We start from the raw sequence: 23,947 nt of genomic DNA, 5'->3' as shown, positions 1-23,947 counted from the left end.
TTTCTCTTTAGGAGAGTGATAGTAAATGTGATAACATTTTTTTAAATTGGCCTTTTAGTAGATCAAGTTTGGGGTGAAGCTTCATAATTTTTAGAAGCTAATATCTGACTTAAGTTGTTAATTCTACATTATATATTGGGAGCTAGATGCTAACTGACTCTTGAGGAAAAAAAGGCAAAGGTTTTAGAACACAATAACCAAAAACCTGGAATCTAAATTTGAGACAGTAACAATTTCAGATCTCATATTCAGAAAATCTTACTGCTCATTTGGTGCAGATCTGTGCTCTGGTTACCTAAAAATATACATATTGAGAAATTAAAACTCAAATATTTTAGTTTAAAACTCCAGCAACTGACATCTTTCATACTTTGCTGGCCAGATTTAGAAGAGTTTGACTTACCTAAAGAAACTGGCTCTTGTACACCTAATAGTAATACAATGTTATATGTCAATTTTATCTCCATTTAAAAAGATAATTTAAAAAGACAAAGTAAAAAAAAAATAAGTTGGCTCATGCTCTATTTTCTGAAGATCTATGATTTATTTAAAATCGTTAGCATTAATTGACAAATAAGACTATCAAAATTAAAAACTTCTGTGCTTCAAAGGATACTATCAAGAAAGTAAAAGACAACCCTCAGAATAGGGCAAAATATTTGCAAATCATATATCTGATAAGGGACTTTATCCAGAATACGTAAAGAACTGTTAGAATTCAATCATAAAAGTAATTATATTACTAATTCATTAAGTTTTGATAGCCCTACATCTTCTGGTGTATTTGTGGGGCAGATATTTGCTCAGACATGGGGTAGGAGGACAGTCTAGGGCAGTAGCGGATCTCCTTCCAATTTTGCACCAGCCTCCGTCCATCCCTGCGGTTCTCCTGGTCAAGAGGGAGTGATGGTGGCTATGGTCGCACTCAGGGCTTTTGCAGCCAAGCCCCAGCAATCCTTCCCAGCCTCTTCCCCATTCTCTCCTCCAAGAGCACCACGCTGTCCAGCCACAGTGGCCAGTCCTATTGCTGTCACATACCATGGCTCTTCCTTCCGCATGATGCTCCAGCCCTCTGGAATCTGGGCCCTTCCACCCCTCTGCTCAACACCCACTTCGTGAGCTGATTCTTCAGTGCCCAGCTCAATTCTAACACATTTCTGTAGCCTTCCTGAAGAATCGATGGCACCTTCATTGGAGTGTCATAGAATTTTTCATATATCTCTGAGTAAGCAATTATGTGATATTATATTTATGTGTCTTTAGTCTGTCTCCTTAGGTAGACTCTGAGCCCCTTGAGGGCAAGGACTGTATCTCATTCATCTCCTTATCCTCAGTCATAGCTCAGTGCCCAGCCATAGTAGGTGTTTAGTAAATGTTTCATTGATGGAGTTATTAGACTGGATGGAACTTCAGTGGTGCCTTTGAAGAGAATGGTGGAGAGAGGTATAACTGGTCCCAAAGGACCTGGAGAAATGGGTCTGACTTTATTGTGTGTGTTTCAAAGTGAGGAAACAGAAACATATGCTTCATTGAAGAGACTTTGTGTTGCTAATGGGAAGGACTGGATGACCGCACAGCTTCCCAGACTTAGCCCTCCATTCAGAGAAATGTATTCCAATTGCCAGCCTCTGCCATCGTGCCTGGAAGTGATTGTATTTGGGTTTGCATCTTCCACCCGTTTACCTGCTTGGGATTTAACCATCTGACGACTGATCCTGAATCATTAGCAAGTGACTTTCCATTCCTCTTAATGGACTTTCCATCTAATCAGTTTGCTGCTAGCTCACAGCCTCCAACCGCATGCCATTGGAATGACGCATCTTCCTGCTAGCTGCTTTTAACCTGGTTCCACTTGAACTCAAATCTCTTTTTTGGAAAACAAAACCTTATATCACCTTTGCAAGCCAAGTTGATAAATTGAGTTTGTTTCTTTTGTTTCTCCTTTTTGATGTACCTCCTTCCAGTTTATTGTTTTGAATTTTTATTATGCTAGCTTTGTTTTCTTTATTGCTCTCCCTTCTCTCATTTTGTTTTCTCCATTCTTCTCATCGGAGGCAATGAGCCGTGCAGCGGCCGGAACTCCCCTCTCCCTTACCGGCCAGACAGCCGCCCTCTAACTCCAACTTACGCTCAGGCCCCTAAACATTTCCATGTTCCAGGTAGGAGCTGACATGGTCTGTGTCTTGGTGTCCTGTCACAGTGTAGAATGTAGCCTTGTTACCTCTGTCTCGTCTCCATTTCTCATGCTCTTTTAATTGGGATGCACCCAGTCGACAAACCCTAAATTGCAGGATCTGACCTAAAGGGCCTTTTGAAAGTTTTATATGTGAAATGCCAGAATTGTACTGAAGGTTTAAGTTTTCTCAAAATGTTTTGAAGGGAAGTGGGAGGCAGAGGGTAAAGGAATGAGGGTTGAGTTGTTTTGTTTTGTTTCCATTTGTCCTTTATGTTAGTGCCTTCTAAGATATTAGTCTGTGGATTGGTGTCATTGACCAATTATCACAGTGGCAATCTAGTTATCTTCTCCTCCTAAATATTGAACCACAGCGTCACTTGAGAGTACTTTTATTTTTCCCGTTTGTCTCCAATGTGGAGATTCTTTCCACAAACTTTTCTTTTCAGAGAGGTGTGGAATTGGATCAGCTGAGTGGTCTTTCTGTAGGGTAGAACTAACGAACCAGTCTCCGTAGCCCACAAAGGTATCTTGCAATTTAGGCTTGGTGCTGCAAGCTTCGCTCTGTGCTCACAAGCATTTACTGTCGCAGTTTACAAATAGTAATTTGCCATCAGGAACTGGAAAAGTCAGAACCCATCAATATCTTAATGTATAAGGTCAGCTCAATTTGTAAAGGCAAGTTTGCCTATCAGAAGTCACGATATTATTTTTCCATTGGAAGTACAGTCATGCATTGCTTAACAATAAGGTCATGTTCTGAGAAATGCATCATTAGGCAATTTCATCTTTGTGCAAACATCATAGAGTGTATTTACACAAACCTAGATGGCACAGACAACTACACACCTAGTCTGCATGGTACTAATCTTATGGGACCCTGTCATCTACGCAGTCCATCATTGACCGAAATGTTGTTATGCAACGCTTGACTGTACGTCGTTTTGCTTCTTTTAGCTATGAAAGTGGTTTAATAAATTATCCATTATGTTAATGTTAGTGTACATATTTGGAATTTGTAATCGTTTTTTCTTTTGCATTCCAAACTTAATAAAACAGAGGAAAGTTCAATGAGATTCATATCACTAAGATAGGACTGCCTTTTTAAAAAAGTTTCATTGAAGCTTGAAAACCAGTGTTCTACATTTGAGACTTTTTCTCATGAAGAATGCCCCTCAAGATACAGTGCCCAAGATTCTGGAGAAACAAACTTTTGAAATTTCCTGAGTATTTGCAGTCAAAGTGAAATGGTAGCATAACCAAATGGGGTCCTGTATAAATATATGAATAATATTTGGCATTTCTTTTCTTTCTCTTTCTTTTCTTTTTTTTTTTTAATTTGGCCTATATGAGTTAGGATTTTGTCAAGCATACTGTCAGCACATCGGGCTACCCTTGTGCATAAAAAGTGTTTTTATGTTTAAATATATATATACTCTTTATTTTACTACATTGCTTTCCACTGTTCCACTCATTGGTTGAAAGGTAAATTGAGCCATTGGTATCTACTGGGAGCTCAATTTCTAGACAGTAGCAATTTGGGGATTTTCCCCAAACTGGTTATGTCTTTCTTACCATGGAAGTACCTCCACTGCTTGCATTTCTTCCTGTTTTAATCCCACTTTTAGCGAAGTGTGTATTTGAAATGAATAGCTCATAAATTAATGACATCTCTATCTATCCTAAGATGTATTACAAAGGATTCCATATCACTTGTCTATAGTATTTGCTCATTCCTGTTATCTCTTTTTCCAGTAAGCTCAATCTTTGTAATACGATAGTTAAACTCCTGGGTTATTTTTGTTCAATAGTCTTCAGTTTGGTTTGCCTCTTGATTGATCTGTTTTTCCCATCGCTGGACTGTTTCCCATAACCACACACCTTTGCTTTTCATTTCCACAGATCAAGGGATCAACATTTACCGAAAACCACCCATCTACAAACAGCATGGTAAAACCCACTTTCCTCCAAGTAGCTTTTAAGTAGCAGGGTCAGCTGAACTTCTCTTTGCTGTCCTCTGAAAGACTTATGTGCTGCTGCTTTTGAGAATCGAACTGGGGTGCACAGCTTATTATGTATGCCTCTACAATCTCCTAAGATGCAAATATTGTAAAATTGTTTTCCTAGATGGAGAACTTGGTTAGGAAGCTCCTAACCTATTTCTGAGCCCATCAAACCATGTATCATTCCATTAATAGAAAAGGGGAAGTACTGGCCACACAGTAATTCACAAACACCCTGACATGACTTTTTTTTTTCCTGCCATCAAATAATTTAGCCAACCTCTGTAATAATTTTGATGAGCTTGCAATTAGTTTGGCTAATTAAAACTAGTAAAAGCCAGCCACCCAGAAAAGTTAATTTGACTAAGCCTGCATCAACTTGACTGTCCGAACAGAACCCCAGTTTCTTATGGGGTGTACGGACATCTGTGCTCTGCGGTGGAGTGGATGGGACATACACTGAGACAGAGGTCCTAGCCCTGGTCCCAGCTCTTCACCTAAATGGCTCTGTGATGTCATGGACCCCATCTCTCTGTCCCTCAGTTTTCTCATCTGCGAGAACCAGTGAGTTAGGCCAGCTTGTCTCTAAAATTCCTGCAAACAAAGAATCAGGATGTGGATTTATGATTATGTTTTCCTTTTCTGGGAATACAAATTTCTAAACTCAGGAAATCACATTACCATATGTAAGCCACATTTTCCTCCAGCATTATGAGGTCCCTGTAGATTTAACTGCCATAAATCTTTGTGAATGGATAGAAAGCCAAGATTAGTCTTCAGGTGATTTCAGAAAATTAAATACAAATTGTGCCTGGAAATTTGAAGGCTACCCTTAGAATCCAGTTGACGTTAATGAGTCGTTAAGGATTAGGATGACGTGAAAAGCAAATAAAGTTGAAAATGCACAAGGAAAAAATTTTAGGCCAACATTCTAGGGGAGAAAAGAGAAAGTATGTATTGTAATCGTTCTAGAACTATGATTTTTTAACCTCATTTGTTTTTTTTTTTAAGATTTTACACCATGTGCTTGCTTTTAAGTTTGTTGACATTGTTTTTGTTTGTTTTTTTATGGTTTAATGTCTTCTCACCCACTCATTAACACGTGAATGTTTACTGACTTCACCAATTCTAATGCGTAAGTACTGTTTGAAGTCATGCTTTTCATTTTAAATTTAAGAATAAGATTCTCATAGTTTGATTTATCAATTTAGAGACTTTTTTAAATACTAAAATCTCTAGGCCCTGTCTCTCTAAACAAAAGTCATCAAATAATTAAGATTTAAAGAGATTAGATAATGTTAGATTATTTATTGGGAAGAGACTAATTGGCTTCGTGAAATTTATTTTAACCTTACATTTTACTTTCAGACTGTGATTAACTAAGTAACACAACCAGGGCAGCACCTCCCAAAGGACGTTCTGCAAAACAGCAGCTCCATGCGATAGATAGAGATGTTATACCAAAATGCTAGTGTCTGTGCCCTGATGCATTTGGAAAATGCTAGACTTAAATAAAGTCAACTCTTTTTTTTTTGGTAATGCAGAATTTCTCAGTCTTTGATATGCTAATGTGTTCTGTCCTTTAAGAAGAGGATACAGTATGCAGTGTTTTCCAAGCTCTATCTCTTTTTTTTCATGAGGTTAGAGAGTCAGAGAAACTCTGTTCCATACCTGGCCAACACTTTACTTCTTGTCATTATATGGAGTGACCTTGGTCAAGTCACCCAAGAAAATCGAGACCCAGAAGGCTACTAAAAGAATGGGGAATTGGAGCTGAAAATTCAAAAAGTTATTTCTAGATTTTAAACTGTGTGAGGCCAGGGAGGGGAAAGTTTTATTTAAAGCATTATAAATATATTTTGAAATGTTGAGTAACATCCCAGGCCAGTTTGCAACATTAGCCAGAATCAGGGACTGACCATTTAACCTGGTTTGTTTGGTTTCGTTTTGATTTGATTAGATTTGGGGCTCTAAGCCAGTGACTCCTCTTCTAAGCAGAGCCATTAAGAACTCTGCAGACTATTTTGTTGTTTTAAAGTTGGATGACTCACGGGGCTGGCCCCGTGGCCGAGTGGTTAAGTTCGCGCGCTCCGCTGCAGGCGGCCCAGTGTTTCGTCGGTTCGAATCCTGGGCGCGGACATGGCACTGCTCGTCAGACCACGCTGAGGCAGCGTCCCACATGCCACAACTAGAGGAACCCACAACGAAGAATACACAACTATGTACCGGGGGGCTTTGGGGAGAAAAAGGAAAAAATAAAATCTTTAAAAAAAAAAAAAAAAAAAAGTTGGATGACTCACTCATCTGTGCAGACCCTTGAACAAAACTATGAGTGGGTATGGCATACATAAGTCACAATGCTCAGTTCCTGCAAGGTGAAAGTGGATTTTCCCATTTCCACTTCTCCTAGGACTCAAGGACACATAAGTAATATGTAAGGATTAGAATCGACTAGACCAACGTATTAGTGGCTAAGGATCCACAAAGATACGAAACCAGCCAGCCTTCAAATGACAGTATCATGCTTTTAACTTAGCTCTTTAATTTCAAATTACTAATTCAAATATCTAATTGCTCTAGAAGAATATTATCCAATCGAACCTTCTGTGATGATGGAAATCTTCTGTAACTGTGCCATCCAATACAGTAGCCACTAATCTCATGTGGCTGTTGAACACTTACAGTGTGGCTAGTGCAATTGAGGGGCTGAATTTTAATTTTCGCAATTTTTTCATTTCATTTAACTTTATTGATGTAAATTTAAATAACCACACATAGCTAGTATTGGACAGCTCAGATCTTGAACAAGGATTTCCAGATGTAGAACAGACATGGTATGAAACTTGGCTTCTGAAGGAACAAAAGGAAAATGAGTTGAGTTGTCACTAGGCACCACTGAGTGACTGGGCAATTGATAATGGTGATAACCAGAGTTTCTGGAGTGGAAACTTTTGCCAGAGAACAAGAAAAACTATGTAAGTGGGGTGGTACCACCACGGCCTTGCAGACTGATAGCTAAGCTCCCCCTGATTCCCGCCTAGATGCAGCTGCCCTGGCAGCCCAGAGCAGGTCTTCAGAAGACATCATCAAGTTTTCCAAGTTTCCAGCAGCTCAGGCTCCAGACCCCAGCGAGACACCAAAGATTGAGACGGACCACTGGCCTGGTCCCCCCTCACTTGCCGCCGTAGGTATGCAACTGTTGCAGCTAAGCCAAATGGACAAATAGCTAGGAGATCTCGAAATGCTTAAAAATATGCAAGAAAATGTGTCCTGTCTTAAAGATGTTTAAGAAAAGGATGACCAAGAGGTAGAATAGTGAAAAGCACTAATGTGGTATTAAGGTGTGTGTAGAATGCTTCAGAGTTACAAAAAAAACAATCACCAGAGCCTTGCTCTAACCAGGCCCACTGAGATGCATCTAAAACTGGTGATTTGTGTGGACTCTCATAGTTATTGCTGCAAAATCAGTAACTCTTTTGAACACAGTGGAGTCCAAGCCTCTTGGCAAGAACATCATTCTGTATAATTAGAGTCTAGTGGGTGCATTTACCAAGTATCCACAGAAGCGTGACTTCTTTCAGTTAAATTTGTTGTAGACTATTTCTGGGTTGTAATTACAATCCTCTTAACAACCAATCTTAACACTGAAGCACTTTCGCTGTTCCTGCAAGATCACGTGCGCCATTACTGAGAAGGGCTGTTACAGGGTAGCGGGTGTGCTGAAATACTGCTCATGTAAAGTTACGTGAGTGTACATCTGTCATTTCCATGAATTCTGTGCTAAAGTGTCACATTTGAGCTGTTTCATTCTTTGCTTTGAACCACAAATTTATGCTTCAGAATTGTGTCCGTGTCTGTACTGTTTTGTCAATAGTGAAATCACTTGGCCTAAAAAGTGGTATTATGAAACTCAGAAGCAAATACTGAAAATTTAGCGAGTCAACTTTACAAAGATATGACTATCTTATCACATTTCAATTGACAACCTAAAAGGCCTTCAATTTTCCAAATTTTCTTCATCATGCTATTTTTCATCAGGTTATTTTGGGAATAACTTTTAAAAGCAATATAAGTGGATTTTAAAGCAATTTATATGTGTGAACTAGGTAAGGGAAAATCTGCCTTCTGGGTTCATTATTCACAAGTATTCTATACATTATATTGACCTGAGATTTCTCTAATTCTTGCAGACTTGTGTCTATTCATTTTTATTAGTATAGATTAAAGAGAGAAAATTCACATTGACATTTATGATTTGAGGAACTAGGAATCAGTCATCAACTTTCCCCTCCCAGTCTCTACCCTCCAGGCAGTTCTTAGGGTCTTTGATGGGCCTGGTTCGGTCGTATTGCTTAGTACAGTGTTACAGCAATTACAGTATTACAGCAGCTAAACGTGGGGAGAGGGAGAGTTAAAATTTTGTTGTTGAAACTGTCATCACTAAATAGTTTAAAGCTCTTTTGGGTTCCAAAATGAAGAAAATTTCTGGTCCATTAATCAAAATGAGAAAAACTGAGACTGTTAGTTAAAGTTTATTTTGATTAGATTAGCAAGCTTTCCTGTTACCTCCCACAGCCAGATTAATCCAAGCAATTTAGGAAAAACAATACTTATCTTAATTTCCTAATCTTTCAAACAGATTCCTCTTTCTACTCCATCTCCCCTTTTCCAGGAAGCTTAAAAATTGTACAAGAGCTGCTATATTGGTCTGAAATAAGTAGCATTTTGGCTGTGTTAACACTTTTTATTGACCCATCAGTATAAAACTCTTGTGGCCATTTTTCAAAGGATTGAGAAAAAGGAAACATTAGAGGCCCATCCCTTAAGAGAAAAATAAAAACGCATGCTTATAATGAATTTAATAAGGGTAGAAGACAGGGTGATGACAAGTCTAAATATTCAGAAAAGAGAAAAATACAAAATTTTAAAACTTGTCACAAGGGAGTGACTGTCTTACCTATTTGATGGTATGTAAATGAGTTTGAATTCCTCTCTATTTGAAAATTAACCTAAGGGACCTCAAAATATTAACTATAGATGCCCTTCCCACCTACTGTGGAGAGCTCTGACCAATGACCAATGGGATGACTTAGACCCCATCACAATGGCAAACCCAAGTTCTAATTGAGCAGACCAATTGTTGGGAGGCCAAACTTCATCCCTTACTGGATCACACACCGAACTGGCTTGTCAAACGGGCCCGTTGTTTCAAGAAACCAGCCAGTCATGTTGAATTGGCGGTAGGCTCTTTTTTGCCTTGTTCACAAATTGTTCCAGACCACTGCTGACTTTGACAGCCTGACAAGTTGAGCACAAGTGAACTAGTCCCTTAAAATCCCCTTGCCATGAGGCTAATGTGAGAAGTTGTCTTTGCTGTGGAATTAGGAGCTGACATGAGACGCAGATCTAGTGGCAGAGAGGAAGATGATGAGGAACTTCTGAGACGCCGGCAGCTTCAAGAAGAGCAGTTAATGAAGGTTTGTCCTTAAAATATTTTGCTGCAGTCCACTTCAGTTTCGTTTGATTCATATTTTTTGAATGACTACTATGGGTGAGCCACCAAGATGAACAAGAGATGGGCCCAGCCCTCCAGGGCTTGCAATCTCGTAGGTGAGATGAGATGGGCATCTAGTGATTAAATATAATAAGACAGAGTACTTAGTAGGTTCTGGAAGAGATGACCTGGAGGCCAAAGGCATGTGGAGTATTGGGGCTTCTGCGAGAAGGAGGAGGAGACCCTGTGTGGGGTGTGTGTGTGCAGGGCAAGTGTTGAAAGTTTGCTGAAGAGCCAGGTAGGGCCAAGGTGTACACTGAGGGGTAACACCTTCCTTCCCTCGTGTAGGCTCTGCTGAGGGAATTCCCTAGGGATTGAGCATTTCTCCAAGTCTTCCCTCGGGTTTCATAGGACCTTGTGTGTATACCTGGGCCAGGAGGGAAGGGATAAAATAGACTGCCACTGAGAAGCCCTCATTCTACTCTCCTATCTCTGGCATGGGCTTGCAGCCTCCCAGAAGACAAAAGATGGCCAATTTTAGCCTGGGGTAGAGGGAGCCAGGAAATTATAAACGCTCCTACCAATAGAGGACTGATGAAACCCTTCAAATGATGTTTTCCAAAGGTTCTTAACCATATGGGAACTGCATATGATACTACTTATGTGTGTGTGGGGGGCGGGGGGGAGATACAAAGTTGCATTCATTGAATGACCCCGGTTTTGTATAATATGTACATAGAAAAATACGGATGGATATAAATCAAAATGTGAATGGTGGTTGTCTCTGTGTGGTGAATTATGGGTTACTCTTCTTTCCTTCTGGATTTTCTAAAATCTGTACAATGAGCATGTATTACTTTTTTTTCTTTGTTTTTAAACAAATCAGTATAATTTCTTTTTTAAGGATACTAGCCCCAATCTTCCCTTCCCACATCAAAAATTTGCACATACTCATGCCTCCTGAGGTTACCTGCTGACACTTTTAGGGAGGACAAGGAGGGAGAACATTCTTCTGACGTGGAGCCTGGCTTGGGGAAATGGAGCCTTGACCTTGAAAAGGCTAAGAGGGGTTCAAGGTCTAAAACCTAGCCTACTTCTTGCGGAACCACCAGGCTCTGGGACTAAATGCATCCAGGCCTCTCCAGAATCTGGAACTTCTTACAGGATCTCCTAAAAAGAAACTGTAGTTCCATGAAAGTAATTGCAGGCTTCACTTTCATTTTTCTTTTCATTGTGAATAGCTCAACTCAGGCCTGGGGCAGTTGATATTGAAAGAAGAGATGGAGAAGGAGAGCCGGGAGAGGTCATCCCTGTCAGCCAGTCGCTATGATTCTCCCATCAACTCAGGTGAGCAGCAGACCCACCACCTTCCCCAGCCCGGGAGCCAGCCACCTGCCTGCAAGGAGCCTGCCTTGACTGTTCCAGGAGAGGCAGAGCCATTTCTGGTGGAACCCACAGAGTGTTCTACAGGAAGGAAAGTGTGCAAAGCCCACTTCATGTCAACTTAGCTTATAAGCATGCCGGGCTTCCTCCTTAAGTGTGGGTTTCCTTCCTGCTGGAGATGGGGGAGCCCTTGGAGGATCTCAAGAACCATGAGGAGTGAGTTCCCGTGTGCCAGGTCTACCTTCTAGAATACTCATCTCAGAGGGAAGCAGCAAAAAGGACATCCTGATAGAGAACAAAGAATGCTTTTTGACTGTAGAAAGCATGCACAACATTTTCTAAGCATTATGATTTTACATTAATATGTTCAATATAAGAGCTGAGGACTATAATGGTGTTGTTTTTGATACTTTTGAAGAAGATTACTTATATACTGGGCTGAAATATTCTATCAGTATATTTTCCCCTGCTTATATTTGTCATAAGCTAATTCTCTCTTACCCACAAGATTTCTTCTCCCTTGTTCTGAAATAGTGCATGATTTTCTTTCCTGGGGGTTCCTTTAAAAATGGGTTTAATGTTTACTATATGCAAGCACTTTTGTTAAATGTTACTTCACTTTATCTTCACAACATGCCAATGAAGTAATGATATTATTATTATTACCATCCCCATTTTGTAAAGCAGAAGGCAGGGATAGGAAGTTTAAGTAATTTGCCTGGTGTCATATTGCTAATAACTAGCAAAACTAAGATTTAGGAGTCCGAGTATTAGAACCAGAGCCCACACTCTTAGCTGGAATGCCCTGCAACTTCTCCTAGATGCCTCACTGGCATTGATCTTGGATTAGGTGGTTTACTAATCTTTAGAGTTCCTTCTAATTCTGAATTCTGTTCTATAAGAGTATATAGTACTATACCTACGTGGGTCAAGAAATGAAGACATAAAAAGAGGAAGTAGCATGCCCAAAGTTGCAGACATGTTAAGCTGTAGAGCCAGAATTGAAGCCCAGGTCTGCTCCCTCCAGAGCCCAGCAGTTTCTGAGGCGGCCATGCTGTTGCTGGGCGGTGCACCCAGTCCCTGGCCTCCCGGGAGTCCGACTGTGCTTGGCCAGTCGATCTTGATAACTTACCTGGTTGGCTTCCAGGTCAGTTACTGCTGCCATACCAACTGGGGCATGGGCTTATAGATTCAAATAGCCCTGGGTTCAAATCGTTGCTCAGCTATTTACAAGGTGAGCGACCTTGGGCAAGATATTTAACTTCTCTTAGCCTCAATTTTTATTCTGTAAAATGGAAATAAGAATAGTCTTCTTAGAGTTTGAGGATTCAGAGATAATGCATGCTGAGCGCTTCTTCCTTCCCCACCCCTCCTCAGGAATGTCACTGCCTACCCACTCCCTGTGTCACCTAAATATGGCAGCATTTTGTGAACATTTGAGCCCAATATTATTTGGATTATTTTTTCTAAATCTTCTGTTCTACAAGGTAGAAGATACACTGCCAATTTCTTAAAGAATTGGACTTGCAGTTTCCTAACAGTTGCTTTTTTACTTTTTTCTCATTCAGCGTCACGTGCTCTGTCATCAAAAACCTCTTCTCTCCCAGGCTATGGAAGAAATGGGCTTCACCGGGTAAGGTTTCTCAATTAATTGTGTCTGCATTTTTTCCCCTTTCAGTCCTGGTTGAAGTGCTGACATATTGTCTGAATACATCTCACAATGTGATCTCAGTGTTGGAATATATTGAAAGTTGTAATCTCCTTGATCTCCTGGTAAATCACTTTGAGTTATAGGCAAAATAAAATATTTCTATTAAGAGAAAGAGAAATTGACTTTAGATAAAAGAATGGCCGGTACAAACTTATGAGAAGTCTCGATTAAGTAACTGTGTGACAGGTATTTTTACAATCAAACAAAAAGTAATTTTTTGAGCCAATCTCTGCTGTGAAAAGATATAGGAAAGTTTGTTGCAACTGCCCTCCCACAAAGCATAGAACACATGTAATTGTGTAACTATGTGGAGAAATGTGTTTTTATTTATCAGCAAGAGACACTTGCTTACCAAGGGCCTGCTGAGCAGCTGCGCTGGGTATACTGCAAGACAAAGATGTGCTAGTAGTAGAAGAGGAAATAGGAAAGAAAAGCGGTGAAGGTCCAGGAATTCAGCTTGGGCAGACTTCTTAGGATTTTGTAAATCCTTTCTTCATTTCACATGACTCCAAAACATTCACTGTAGAGTGGATTTTCTGATAATGTGTTTTTCCTCATTTTAGCCTGTTTCTACAGACTTTGCTCAGTACAACAGCTATGGGGACGTCAGTGGCGGAGTGCGAGGTGAGGCTCCTGTGGCCGGGTTCTGACTGACTGTGGCTGAGCTTGAGGAGAAGCCATCCAGTCACAAGTATATTGGCTGGGTTCATGCCACATTGCATCCCTAAGCAGGACCACATCCATCCTCTGTGAGCTAACAGAGCATTTACTCAAACCTCAAAGGACCTCCAGTGAAATGAGACCATGAGAAGCGAGTTTGTAAGAAGGAATCATCGCTCCTACTGTGTGTGGAGCACTCGATTAGATACCTAAAGATACAGCAATAGGCAAGACATGGCCCCTGTCCTTAAAATGCATATGGCAGAGTGAGAGAGAGAAGCTCCGTGTGATAAATACTGTGATGGGAGATGCAGAGAGAAGGAAGGAACATCTTTGGGAGGTCAGGGAAAGCTTCCAAGAGAAATGAGTGTTTTAACTGATAACTAAAACTAGAGGAGGCATTTCCTGGCTTCAGGGAGGCAGGTGGCAGTGTGTGCAGAGAGCAGGGAAAGAACATGGTTCCTTGGGGAACGTTTGAGGAACTCCAATGGAATATAGTCTCTCTAGTAATGTTTCCATGTTTTTCTATGATCTTTCCCTTCTGATATTTTCTTTTTCTTTCTTCTCCAGACTACCAGGTATGGAACACTTTGTCTTTCTCGAGTTGGCCACACCAGCAGAACAGCCATTTTTCACCCCAGACGTGCGTTGCTGCTCCAGTGAAGGGTTTCTGATGAGAAGATGTTTATTTTGGTTGATCTGTCTAATCATTAGTCCATAGCTCTGAGGAGCCATGAGGAGCAGGCATGCCTGGGGCCTGGGTCAAGCTGTGCCTGCAGGCCTTGGGGATATGGCATGAATTAGGCCAGGCGTCAGAGGACTCTATTCTCTAGCCTTGGAGAGTCCTCTCTGGGGTGGAAGTAGACCAGCATCAAGGGTCCGCCCATGTGCAGCTTTTTTTCTTTTAGTTATAACCACTCAGTATTTTAGGTCCTCCCCAACTTTGCATGGTCCCAAATGAAAAGAAACTTCTGTCTTGGCCAATAGGAAAGAGCTGCTCTGGTACCGTTCCTTTTTCCCTGGGACCTAAACCTTGTAAAATTATGGAGAATGAGAAAAGGAAACAAAGTGCAAAGAAAACTAAGATTAAAATAAGAAAATAATGATCATAGACTTGGCTTTTTTTTTAATGTACCATATACTTTCGTGCACGGAGCCTCAATTCATGCATGGATTAGTCAATAGCTATTAAGCTAAGTATTTCCCCAACTTGATTATAAAATAGCAGGATTCCTGCTCATATTCAGCAAGGATCTCATTTTGAAAAGTCCGCGGTGGTTAAGATGACACATCTACAAAGTGGAGATGAGGTTTGAGACCCAAACAGGGAGGCGTGGGAGCCCACAACGTTCTCCCTCTCAGCTCCCCACACTGTCATCTACTTCTCCTTGAACCAGCTTTTCTGTTGCAGACCCTTCCAGATGGCCACATGCCTGCAATGAGAATGGACCGAGGAGTGTCTATGCCCAACATGTTGGAACCAAAGGCAAGTGCAACTGTTGCCTCTCATGGGGATGACAAACTGGGACAAAACCCTAAAAAGATTTGGTTTTCTATCTTTTCCTCATTGTCAGAGTGTTGAGGCCCACTTGGGTCTAGGCAGGTGCATTAGCAAGCCATGTCATAAAGCACCCTGCCGTTCCGCTAGTTTGGTCACACCAAGTCAGCAGGTTCAGGCCTTCACTGGGTGTGGCACTGTGTGTTCACGGTGAAGGACCAGCACACCTCTCCTGTGACGTCAGTAGTAACTTGGCCCCTACGATGAGCGCTGTAAGACATGCCCAGTGCTCGGTGGAGTAGTTACAGACCAGATAGGGTGGCCAACATGTCCCAGTTTCCCCAGGACTTTCCCAGTGTTAGCACTGAAAGTCTTGCATCTGAGAAACCTCCTCAGTTTGGAGCAAACTGAGATGGTTGGTCACCCTAGCTCCAGAACATCCTGTACCTCCAGAGGTGTTAAAGGGCTGTGCTCCCTGGTGAGTGTACTTGGGGCTTATTTCAGTGTATCATCCGCCAGAACACTGCTTGTGGGCCTGCCTGGCTCCATGGAGTCATGAGCCGATCATGGAACAAGATCATTGAAGCCTGCATGAAAATAGCCTGCCATATAACAGCATCATGTAAAGATAAAATACATACCTGAATTTCAGTCCTCTTCTAATTTTAATTTGCATCCCTAATACGTAGTAAGTTTGTGTTCTTTCACTCAACAAAGCCCTCCAAAGGCATTGTGCTACTTGAGACACTGGTGGGGCATTGGGAGTAAGACCCTGTCCCAGTCCACTGGAAACTTGAACTTCAGCTGGTCTTGAAGGAGGAGCACCCATCACTGAGATGCTCTGATTATAATCTCTTAGGAGCTCTATCTTGGGAGTGCCAGATTTTAGGTAGACTCTTCTTGTTAATAAAATGGACAGTAGTATTCTAGAAGAGACTTTTTCTTTGCTTCTCAGATATTTCCATATGAAATGCTCATGGTGACCAACAGAGGGCGCAACAAAATCCTAAGAGACGTGGACAGAACCAGGCTGGAGGTAAAAAAATTTTTTTAAAAATCCAGTCTCAACTGCAGATCCCTGTGCATTTCCCTCAACCCCCCAACTTTCCCCTAAGAAATGCTTTAGTGAAGACAAAAAATAAAAAGGGTCAACCTCATATTGCAGGTAGAACTAAGATAACTTTGGAGAAAAAGCCAAATTTATACTTAGGAGAGCAGCATAAAAATGTGTGGTAAAATCTAGAATGATCCAGAAGATACAGTGTGATTTTAGTCATTTTCTTTGGGAGCTTGATGTTGCCATAATTATGGCTGGCGATGTAGGATGAAGTCTCTGTCCTTCTTCCTATAACCCCAGGTTCTTATTTTTCCCAGACCCTGGGTTGAGTCTGTTGAGAGAGGGGAGGGAGCTCTCAGTAAGGAGGTTTGCACAGGACAAGTTTCTCTCTTGGCTGTTTCCCCATTCTTTGTTGAAGGGTTATCTGGGTACACATACCCTAGACCTCCTTAGACGTAGAAGACTGATCTTTGTACTTTTCCGTCTGAATGATTTTAATTAAGAAAAACTCTGGCTGCCAGTCTCATGAAGAATCATTACTTTTCCCCTACAAAGGCAGCACCTTTGTACGCCAGATCAGCCTGGCACAGAGAATAAAGGCTCCTGTATCCTGAGGGAACTTTTCTAGGAGGGACGACAGGTGGAAGTTCTCCTCAGTAGACAGGACATCCACCTGAACTCCTGTTGCTAAAGAGAGAGGAAGCCCCAGGGCTCCCCACAGACCGCCCTGGAAGTCTCTCTCTGGCTTTCTTATTGCTGTGGTCCATTTGTCCTGCATCTTCTCAATATCCCAAGGACCTGAAGTGGAGTTGCCTCCAGCATAATAAGTCCCCTGCCTATGTCCCAGCACCATTCTGCATTATTATACTCATCATTAATACTCTGCCAGCTCTTTTGTTTGGTGGGGAGGTCGCCTCACCTGGCCTGACCAGGTATGGAACTACCAGATGGTGAATTCTTCCGTTCTTCTGCCTTGCTCTTCAAAATGATAATGTGTAAACTAGAGAGCTGCTCTCCAGGCCATCCATGTAGCCATCAGGACTGACCACTGTTCTTTTCTCTCACCACAGCGTCACTTAGCCCCAGAAGTGTTTCGGGAAATCTTTGGAATGTCCATACAGGAGTTTGACAAGTTACCTCTTTGGAGACGCAATGACCTGAAGAAAAAAGCGAAACTCTTCTAAATCCTACACGTAGACAGCAATTAGCAAAAGGACTGACAATGGCGGTGACACATAGGATGTTGTATTAAGGCCCAAACTGGACTGGAGAATTTGCAAACTACTATCCCTCAGCAACAACAAAAAGGGAAAATCTGATTAAAACCTACAAAGCCAAATATTGAGCCGACCGACGGCAACACTTGCCAGGAAGCAATGGGGTAGAAATTTCTATGTTCCCACACTTGACAGTCGTGTTCACATGTGACCTTTTTACATCACCACATGTATACAACAGGAGCTACTTCTTTTGTTTTCTTTTAACTGTTGTCCAACAATTGTGCTGACTGTGTGGATAAGTGCCAGCAAGTGCCCTTAGGATGCCGCATGGAAAAAAGCAGTTGTAATAATTCCAAAGTATGAATATATTTATTATGTAGCACTGTGGCTAAGAAGGAAGAGCCTGAGGGACATATCCATGTGGTAGAGCCATTTTGCACACACCTTTCCTCACTGGCCTCACGCAGCTCTGCCTGCACCCCAGCAGGATGGAAATCGGTCGGGGAACCCGGCAGATCTGGTCGGGTGGGCTGAATAGCAGACCGAGTAATTTCTAACAAGCTCCTTGTTCTCTGCTCTTTGCTAGGACCTGGCTGGTAAAGGACTTAGCTATTATTTAAAAAGAATTTTTTTTTTAAGAGAAAGAGAGGGAAAAGGAATGAAAGGAAAACCTCCCTTAACTCTTTTTCTGCATCAAATAGTGTGCTTTCTTCTTCCTCCCCACCAAGGACAGGAGCTGTCTCGGGGGGACCCCTTTGCAAAGAAAGGAAAAAAAGCATTTTCTCCAGATTGGCCCAGCTGCATGCTGGTTGATGATTTTAGCACAGGGGCCGTAGCACTCTAGGCAAAAAAAAAAAAATAGTTCCGTGTCCTCCCACTGCAAGTTCTTGCCTCTGCTCTATATCTGGCATCCTCTCATTCAGATCAAGCCCACGCGGATTTTGGTTTTTTTAAGGTCTTTTCAGTGGTAGGCTAAGGAAAGGCATGTTTTTCCATTTTAAGTCCCTGCAACTCCAAGATAGATTGCCTCGAACTGATTTAATTTGGCCTTTTCAGCTTGCCTTCTGGCCTAGCACTGTGGACTTCATGGTTTGTGTGTATGGATGAATGTGTGTGTGTTTTAATTCACCCAGGGTAGTTTCGTGAGTCTGCACGTGCTTTTTAATTTTATTTCTGCTTGAATGCTCATCCCACTGTGCTGCAGCTTCCAAGGGACAGTGGCACAGGTGTGCGTGACTCAAAGATCAAGAGTGAGGCCAAACTGTATCCCCGCCACTACATTCTCCGTGGGAGGGCGTTGGTGCTTGGAAGCCAGCACACTCCATCACTGACGTAACTCGGGCCCGCATCAGACGGAAGAGCACAGGCCTAGGATCAGGCTGTGTGTGGGATCAGAGCATCTCACCAGAGCCCTCAACTTGTCAACACAAGTTGAGTGTCTAGGATTTCACCCGAACTTTCGTCTCAGACCACATCGTGATTCCTGAAAGCCAGTGGCTGTGACTCCAACGGGATGTGAGTCAGATGAGGGAGAGGATCTGCAGCCCCACCCGCAGGAGGTCAGGTCACATGTATTCTGCTCTGGGGCTCTGCTAAGGAGTTTAAGCTCGGTTTTAAAGCCAAAGGAGAGAACAATTCACCTGCCTATGCCACTGATGATAAAAGCTCAGAAATTCTTCCCGCTACCGGCACCAAGGATGAGGATTGGTTAGTAGCTGACACCAGGGGCAAAAGCAAGGAGAATAGTTTCTGAACCTGTGCTGCAGACCCCAACCTCATGACACACTCCATCAGCTGGGTGTTGAATTGAGCACTGTAATTGCTTTATGGTATTCTCCTGCAGTCTTCCCAGAGGCATCTGAATTTGCCTGTCCTTTCAGTGCTAGGCACTGAATGTTTGAGGACTGTTCTCACAAATTCGTGTGTGTGTGTGTCTGTGTGTGTGTGTGTGTGTGTTGGACCTACTAACATATTTTGCAAACAGCTCTGATGGGATGGACCTGAGGAGACCAGCTCTTCCTTGCAGTGTTGTCCCTTCGTATATCAATTGCCTCTTGCTTCATCTGAGGTTTCCACTGTCCATCTTCTCTCTGCCTCGGCACGATGCCTGGGTGTCCTAGTGCTAGCTTTGTCTGGCAAAGTGTACGGGGTGGGGACTATGGTGTATTCCCAGTGCTTCCCTGCCACAATCAATGACAGGGATGGTGCAGTAGGTCCCAGGGCTAGGCTGGGGAGAGATTTTTTTCATTGTGGGGATAATAAAGGACCCTCAATGTTTTCATCAGTTAATGAGTTATGAGCCATGCACATGCAGATCAAATGTCAGTATAAGAAAAATTGCAATGATAGTTAACTGAATCCAAAATCTGTTCCCACTAATAAAACCCTACTTTTCTTGTAGCTTTTGAATTCAGTTCTGCATCCAACTTAGCGGGGAGAGAGGAGGTCCTTTCCATATCAAGTGTATTAGCAAATTTAAACAGCACAATGCAAAAATGTGTTGCCAGAAAACCTCAGTCACCTCCTGCCTGCCAGCAGAGCAGTGCTGTGCTCTGGGGAGAGGGCACTGGAAGTTGCAATGCAGAATGGGTTCCCCCAACTCCACTCCCCAGCAGAAGGTTCCCCCTAGAGGGATGGGTTCTGGAGCTCTCTGTTTCTCCCAACTGCCAAGTCTCTGTGGGCTACCATGCCCTATCCATTTTGCTAAACTGGGCTCAGCATGCTTGTCCCCAAAATGTCCGGGTCACTGCACAGGAGATAGTGTTCTCTGCTTGATCCCTGCCCTGCGCTACACGTAAGAAGTCCAGTTATTAACAGTCAAATGAACAGGGATTGTTCACTCCAGGAAGGGAATCATGCACATGGCAAGCTTCCCCAGTACATACGTAAAGGGCTACATTTTTGAGTGTTGGGCTTACTTGTGATGCTTTAAGCACCGCTGATGGCAGGAAGTAAAAGAGGCCTCTATGGCAATATGAAAGTCAGTGCTTCCTTTAAAGTTTCTTCCAGAAAAGCCAGGATGCCATCTAGTCTTCCTGTGTGACTTAGGATGAGACACAGAGCGCATCTGGAAACTTGCATAGCTGGCTATGCATCTACCTTGTGGTTTGGGTGAGTTATGAAACATTCTTGATGTGATTGCTTCAATAGGTAAAGATCAATTGCCCGTTCTCTGAAACCTCAAACAGAAAAGCTAGAGTTAATAGGTAAAAAGTTGCAAAAAAAAGTGGTTTTTATCTGCCCTGTCTTCTAGGCTCTTCCTCCTTCTCCCAATTCTGTTGTTTCCAAACTGAGTTTCCTCTTCTGAGGTGAGGCTGCAGCAACTCTTTTCAACTCTCCTCCCCTCAGTCTGGTTATGTCAATCAACTCCACTTGGAGAAGTCTTGCTGGAAATGTTTATAAAACTTTCTCCTAGTTTCTTTACACTTTAAAAGCAAACACCTTTTTCTAAAGAATTGCTTCTCAGATGATTATATAAAATGTATACGCTTTTGCAAGTTTAAAAAATTCAAATTAACCACTTTTGACTAGGTAGGTCTTTCTAAAAACTCTTCAAAGCGGACTTGGTGTTAGTGTTCTCTCGTTCTCCTGCCTGTTGAAGGGGCAGGCGACCCTCCAGGCTCTGGGCTCACAGAGCCTCTTTCTGACTGTCTTGAAAGATGGTGGAAGGAAAATGAACTCTTCATCACCAACTCTTCTGTGTCCTCTGAAGCCAGCTCAGTTCTTACCTTTCTGTATTTCTGGTCACTGTTTAATCTGTTTCCTAGGCCAGCCTTGATTTTATTTGATTTGTCAAATTATTTTCTTTTACAAACCAAGTGTTTGTCAGTATTCCCTAAAACTCACTCATAGTGCTCTCTTCTGAAGAATGTTCTGTTCAGAAAAAGAGATTATTTGGGGCTTGAGATTTGCAATGGCACCATCTTAGAGTACATTAAGGAAACTACGCAACTGTGTTGTAATGAAAAGAAAGAGAAACTTTGACATTTTAAGAAAATTCCTATCTTTCCATTTGCTGCCCAGGAAGCAGTGGGGAGATGGAGACTGACACGCTTTGCTTATGGATTTTTGTGTTTTTATTTGGCCATTTAATGTATGGTAAACTCAAAAAGAAAGGGGGAGGTGGTCAGTTTAAGCTGAAAGGAACTTTCCAAACAATGTATGTGTACACAGCAGAGTTGAACAAATCCAACATTTTTTGATGCTTAGTATAATTGAGTGGCAATTGTTACCATTAAATAAAATTCTTCCCAAAAGTGTCTCTTGCCCAGAATGAAGATCCCTTGAGTCATTTTCTGAGCCCATTCTCCAAAGGCAGGAGACAATAGCGTATACGCTAACATTCAGAGAGGCAGTGAGCCACTGCATGATTGTATACGCGTTTGTTTCTCTACGGAAGAGAAAACGAATGTCCGCAGAATTGATGTCCTTTGGGGGTTTGGTGTACACACCCGTCCAGTAATAAATGTGTGTGGTTTCTGTGAGTTGCTGACAATCCTGCATCGAAGCTCTCGCGGTTCTTTCATTTTATGTTGGGTTTATGGCGTTTTCTATTCAAGTGTCAGAAGGCACACGGTTCTTCCTGCCCCCCAACCCCCACCCTCCCCTTTCAGACTATGAAAGCAAATATTTGGAAGAACCGCTGTTTAAAAGATGTGTCGTGTCCCCGTGAAAGTGAGTGGGTGGGTCCGTCTGCACCCCGAGTACCGTGTGCTAGCACGCAGAGGCGGTGTGGCCCGCTGGCCCCATGTCGCTGTGCTTTGTGATTGCCACCTGCCCCGTGCTCCTGTTGCAGGCAGCACCTGCCCCCCGATCCGCGCTGCGCTCTGCATCGCTGTTGTACTCACAACTCTGTGAATAAAGTGTGTGCTTTATTCGTAAAGGCCTCCACACTGTGTTTTCTTTCTCATTCCTCTGCTCCTTTTAAAGATCTGTCCCGTTTGAAAAAGCATCAGCCCAACTTCCAATATCCAACACACAATCAGAATTAAGCCGAAGCCTTGGGAGTGCATTTTTATCATGCAGGAAGGTCAGTTAGAGGGGGAAACGCAACAAATAGTAATGGTGTGTTCCAGGACTGTTTGTCCGATAATTCAGACCACACTGACCAAGTCCACTAAAGAAAAAAACTTTCACGGCGCTGTTGCACTGTGCTGTTCTAGCTGGGTTTGGTTTTGTTTGTGACACAATGTCATCGTTTAGACAAGGCTGTGGATTTGAGGAGGTCTGAGGACAAGAGCTTCTGAATTGCCATGAGTGGGGGCCATTGTGCTAAGAAACTAGAATGCAGTGGGGGGAAACATCTTTCAAATCTTTGACCTCCCCTGCATTATCAAATTTTAAGTGAAGAAAATCTTCCAGGTTTCAATTTACTTATCTTTACTGCTGAGATTTTGGGCTTGCCAGAAAATGCAAGGATCTGTTTATACTCAAGATGGCCTCCTCCCACCATAGCTGATCTACTGTGTGTCTATCGAGCCTATTGTCTTAGTCAGTTTGGGTTGCTACAACAGAATACTACAGCCTGGGTAGCTTGAACAGCAAACATTTCTTTCTCACAGCTCTGGAAGCCTGGAAGGCCACAATCAAGGTGCTGGCAGACCTGGTGTCTGGTGAGAGTCCGTTGGCTTTGTAGACCAGCGCCGTCTTCTTGTGTCCTCACATGGTGGAGAACAGAGGAAGGAAGTTCTCTCAAGTTTCCTCTTATAAGGGTACTAATCCCATCATGAGGGCTCCATCCTCATGATCTAATTACCTCCCAAAAGCCCTTCCTCCTAATACGTTCCTACTGGGGGTTAGGTTAGGGTTTGACCGTATGAATTTGGGAAGAACACAAACGTGCAGTCCGTAACACCTGTCCAGGGGCCAGTTGCACTAGCGTTCATGTGGACCCGCACTTGGAAGCTGGAAACAGGTTATTCTCGAGACACTTGGCTTGTTAGTTCCCTACTGTAGAAAAGAGGTCAGGAGGCCCTGGCTGGAAGTCTGAGTTCTACTCTTTTTTTGCTTCAACCCACCCCAGCGTGACCACCTGGGTCCATAATTAGCACGGCCAGTGTTTGTCTTCAGTTCTTATCTTGCGCTCTGTGTGGCATTTGCCACTGTCATCACCATTGCATTGAAAGTTGACTCCCTGCCTCACTTCACTGGTTAGCTGTCACACACTCACAGCAAAGCTGACAAGCCTGTGTGGGGAATCCAAGGCCCTTCATGACCGGCCCTGGCCTCGCCCACCACTCAGCTTCCCCTCCCACAATGCCCCACCTTTGACCCTTGCCCTCCAGCTCTTCCAAACCACTGTGAGTTCCCTGAGCACACCATGCCCTCTCCTGCCTCTGTAGCTTTGCCAATGGCATTTCTTCTGTACAATGTCCAATTCTTCAAGGAGGCGGAGAGCAGAGAGGATCTGGCCCCAGGGACAGGAGGTAATGGCAATGCTGACTATTTGAAATCAGTTGCCCATAGTTCTTGGAGTGACCGTGTGAGTTTCCCATGGGCTCCATTTGCCCTAAATCAAAGACAAGCCTGAGTCCAGACCCTCTCCAAAGCCTGTCTTGATGGGCCCAACCCTACCTGCCCCAGTACATTCTTTGCATACTATGGTTGAACATCATGTTTGACACTTTTCAAGTGTTGCCTGGTACTGCTGGCTTTGCATGTGTTTCTGCTCCTCAGTTTAGTTGCAGAGAGATCTTTATATTGAGTGCCAGGCCTTGTGCCAATGGTATCCCTCATGACATCCCTACAT

The 23,947-nt window shown here is 42.7% G+C and overlaps 1 protein-coding gene across 20 annotated transcripts in view; it reads left to right on the top strand.

Annotated features, from left to right (window-relative positions):
• ABLIM1 (actin binding LIM protein 1) overlaps positions 1-22,081 on the top strand; it is a 290,842-nt gene extending 268,761 nt beyond the window's left edge. For 6 of the 20 annotated variants that reach the window (XM_046652354.1, XM_046652355.1, XM_046652351.1 and 3 more), the window contains 11 exons: positions 2,055-2,159; positions 4,076-4,123; positions 7,218-7,364; positions 9,562-9,653; positions 10,912-11,017; positions 12,622-12,686; positions 13,328-13,388; positions 13,995-14,002; positions 14,836-14,910; positions 15,878-15,958; positions 17,050-22,081. In XM_046652354.1, coding sequence (XP_046508310.1) covers positions 2,055-2,159; positions 4,076-4,123; positions 7,218-7,364; positions 9,562-9,653; positions 10,912-11,017; positions 12,622-12,686; positions 13,328-13,388; positions 13,995-14,002; positions 14,836-14,910; positions 15,878-15,958; positions 17,050-17,163 — 902 coding nt within the window. In that variant the 3' untranslated portion in view covers positions 17,164-22,081. Of the gene's footprint in view, positions 1-2,054; positions 2,160-4,075; positions 4,124-7,217; positions 7,365-9,561; positions 9,654-10,911; positions 11,018-12,621; positions 12,687-13,327; positions 13,389-13,994; positions 14,068-14,835; positions 14,911-15,877; positions 15,959-17,049 lie in introns of all 20 variants that reach the window. The other 14 variants (XM_046652363.1, XM_046652358.1, XM_046652365.1 and 11 more) reach the window with 6 other exon arrangements.
• The last annotated feature ends 1,866 nt before the right edge of the window (positions 22,082-23,947 follow it).

Source organism: Equus quagga, chromosome 2 (genome assembly GCF_021613505.1).
Source record: "Equus quagga isolate Etosha38 chromosome 2, UCLA_HA_Equagga_1.0, whole genome shotgun sequence".
Classification (NCBI taxonomy): domain Eukaryota; kingdom Metazoa; phylum Chordata; class Mammalia; order Perissodactyla; family Equidae; genus Equus; species Equus quagga.
This window is presented reverse-complemented; position numbering and strand designations above follow the sequence as displayed.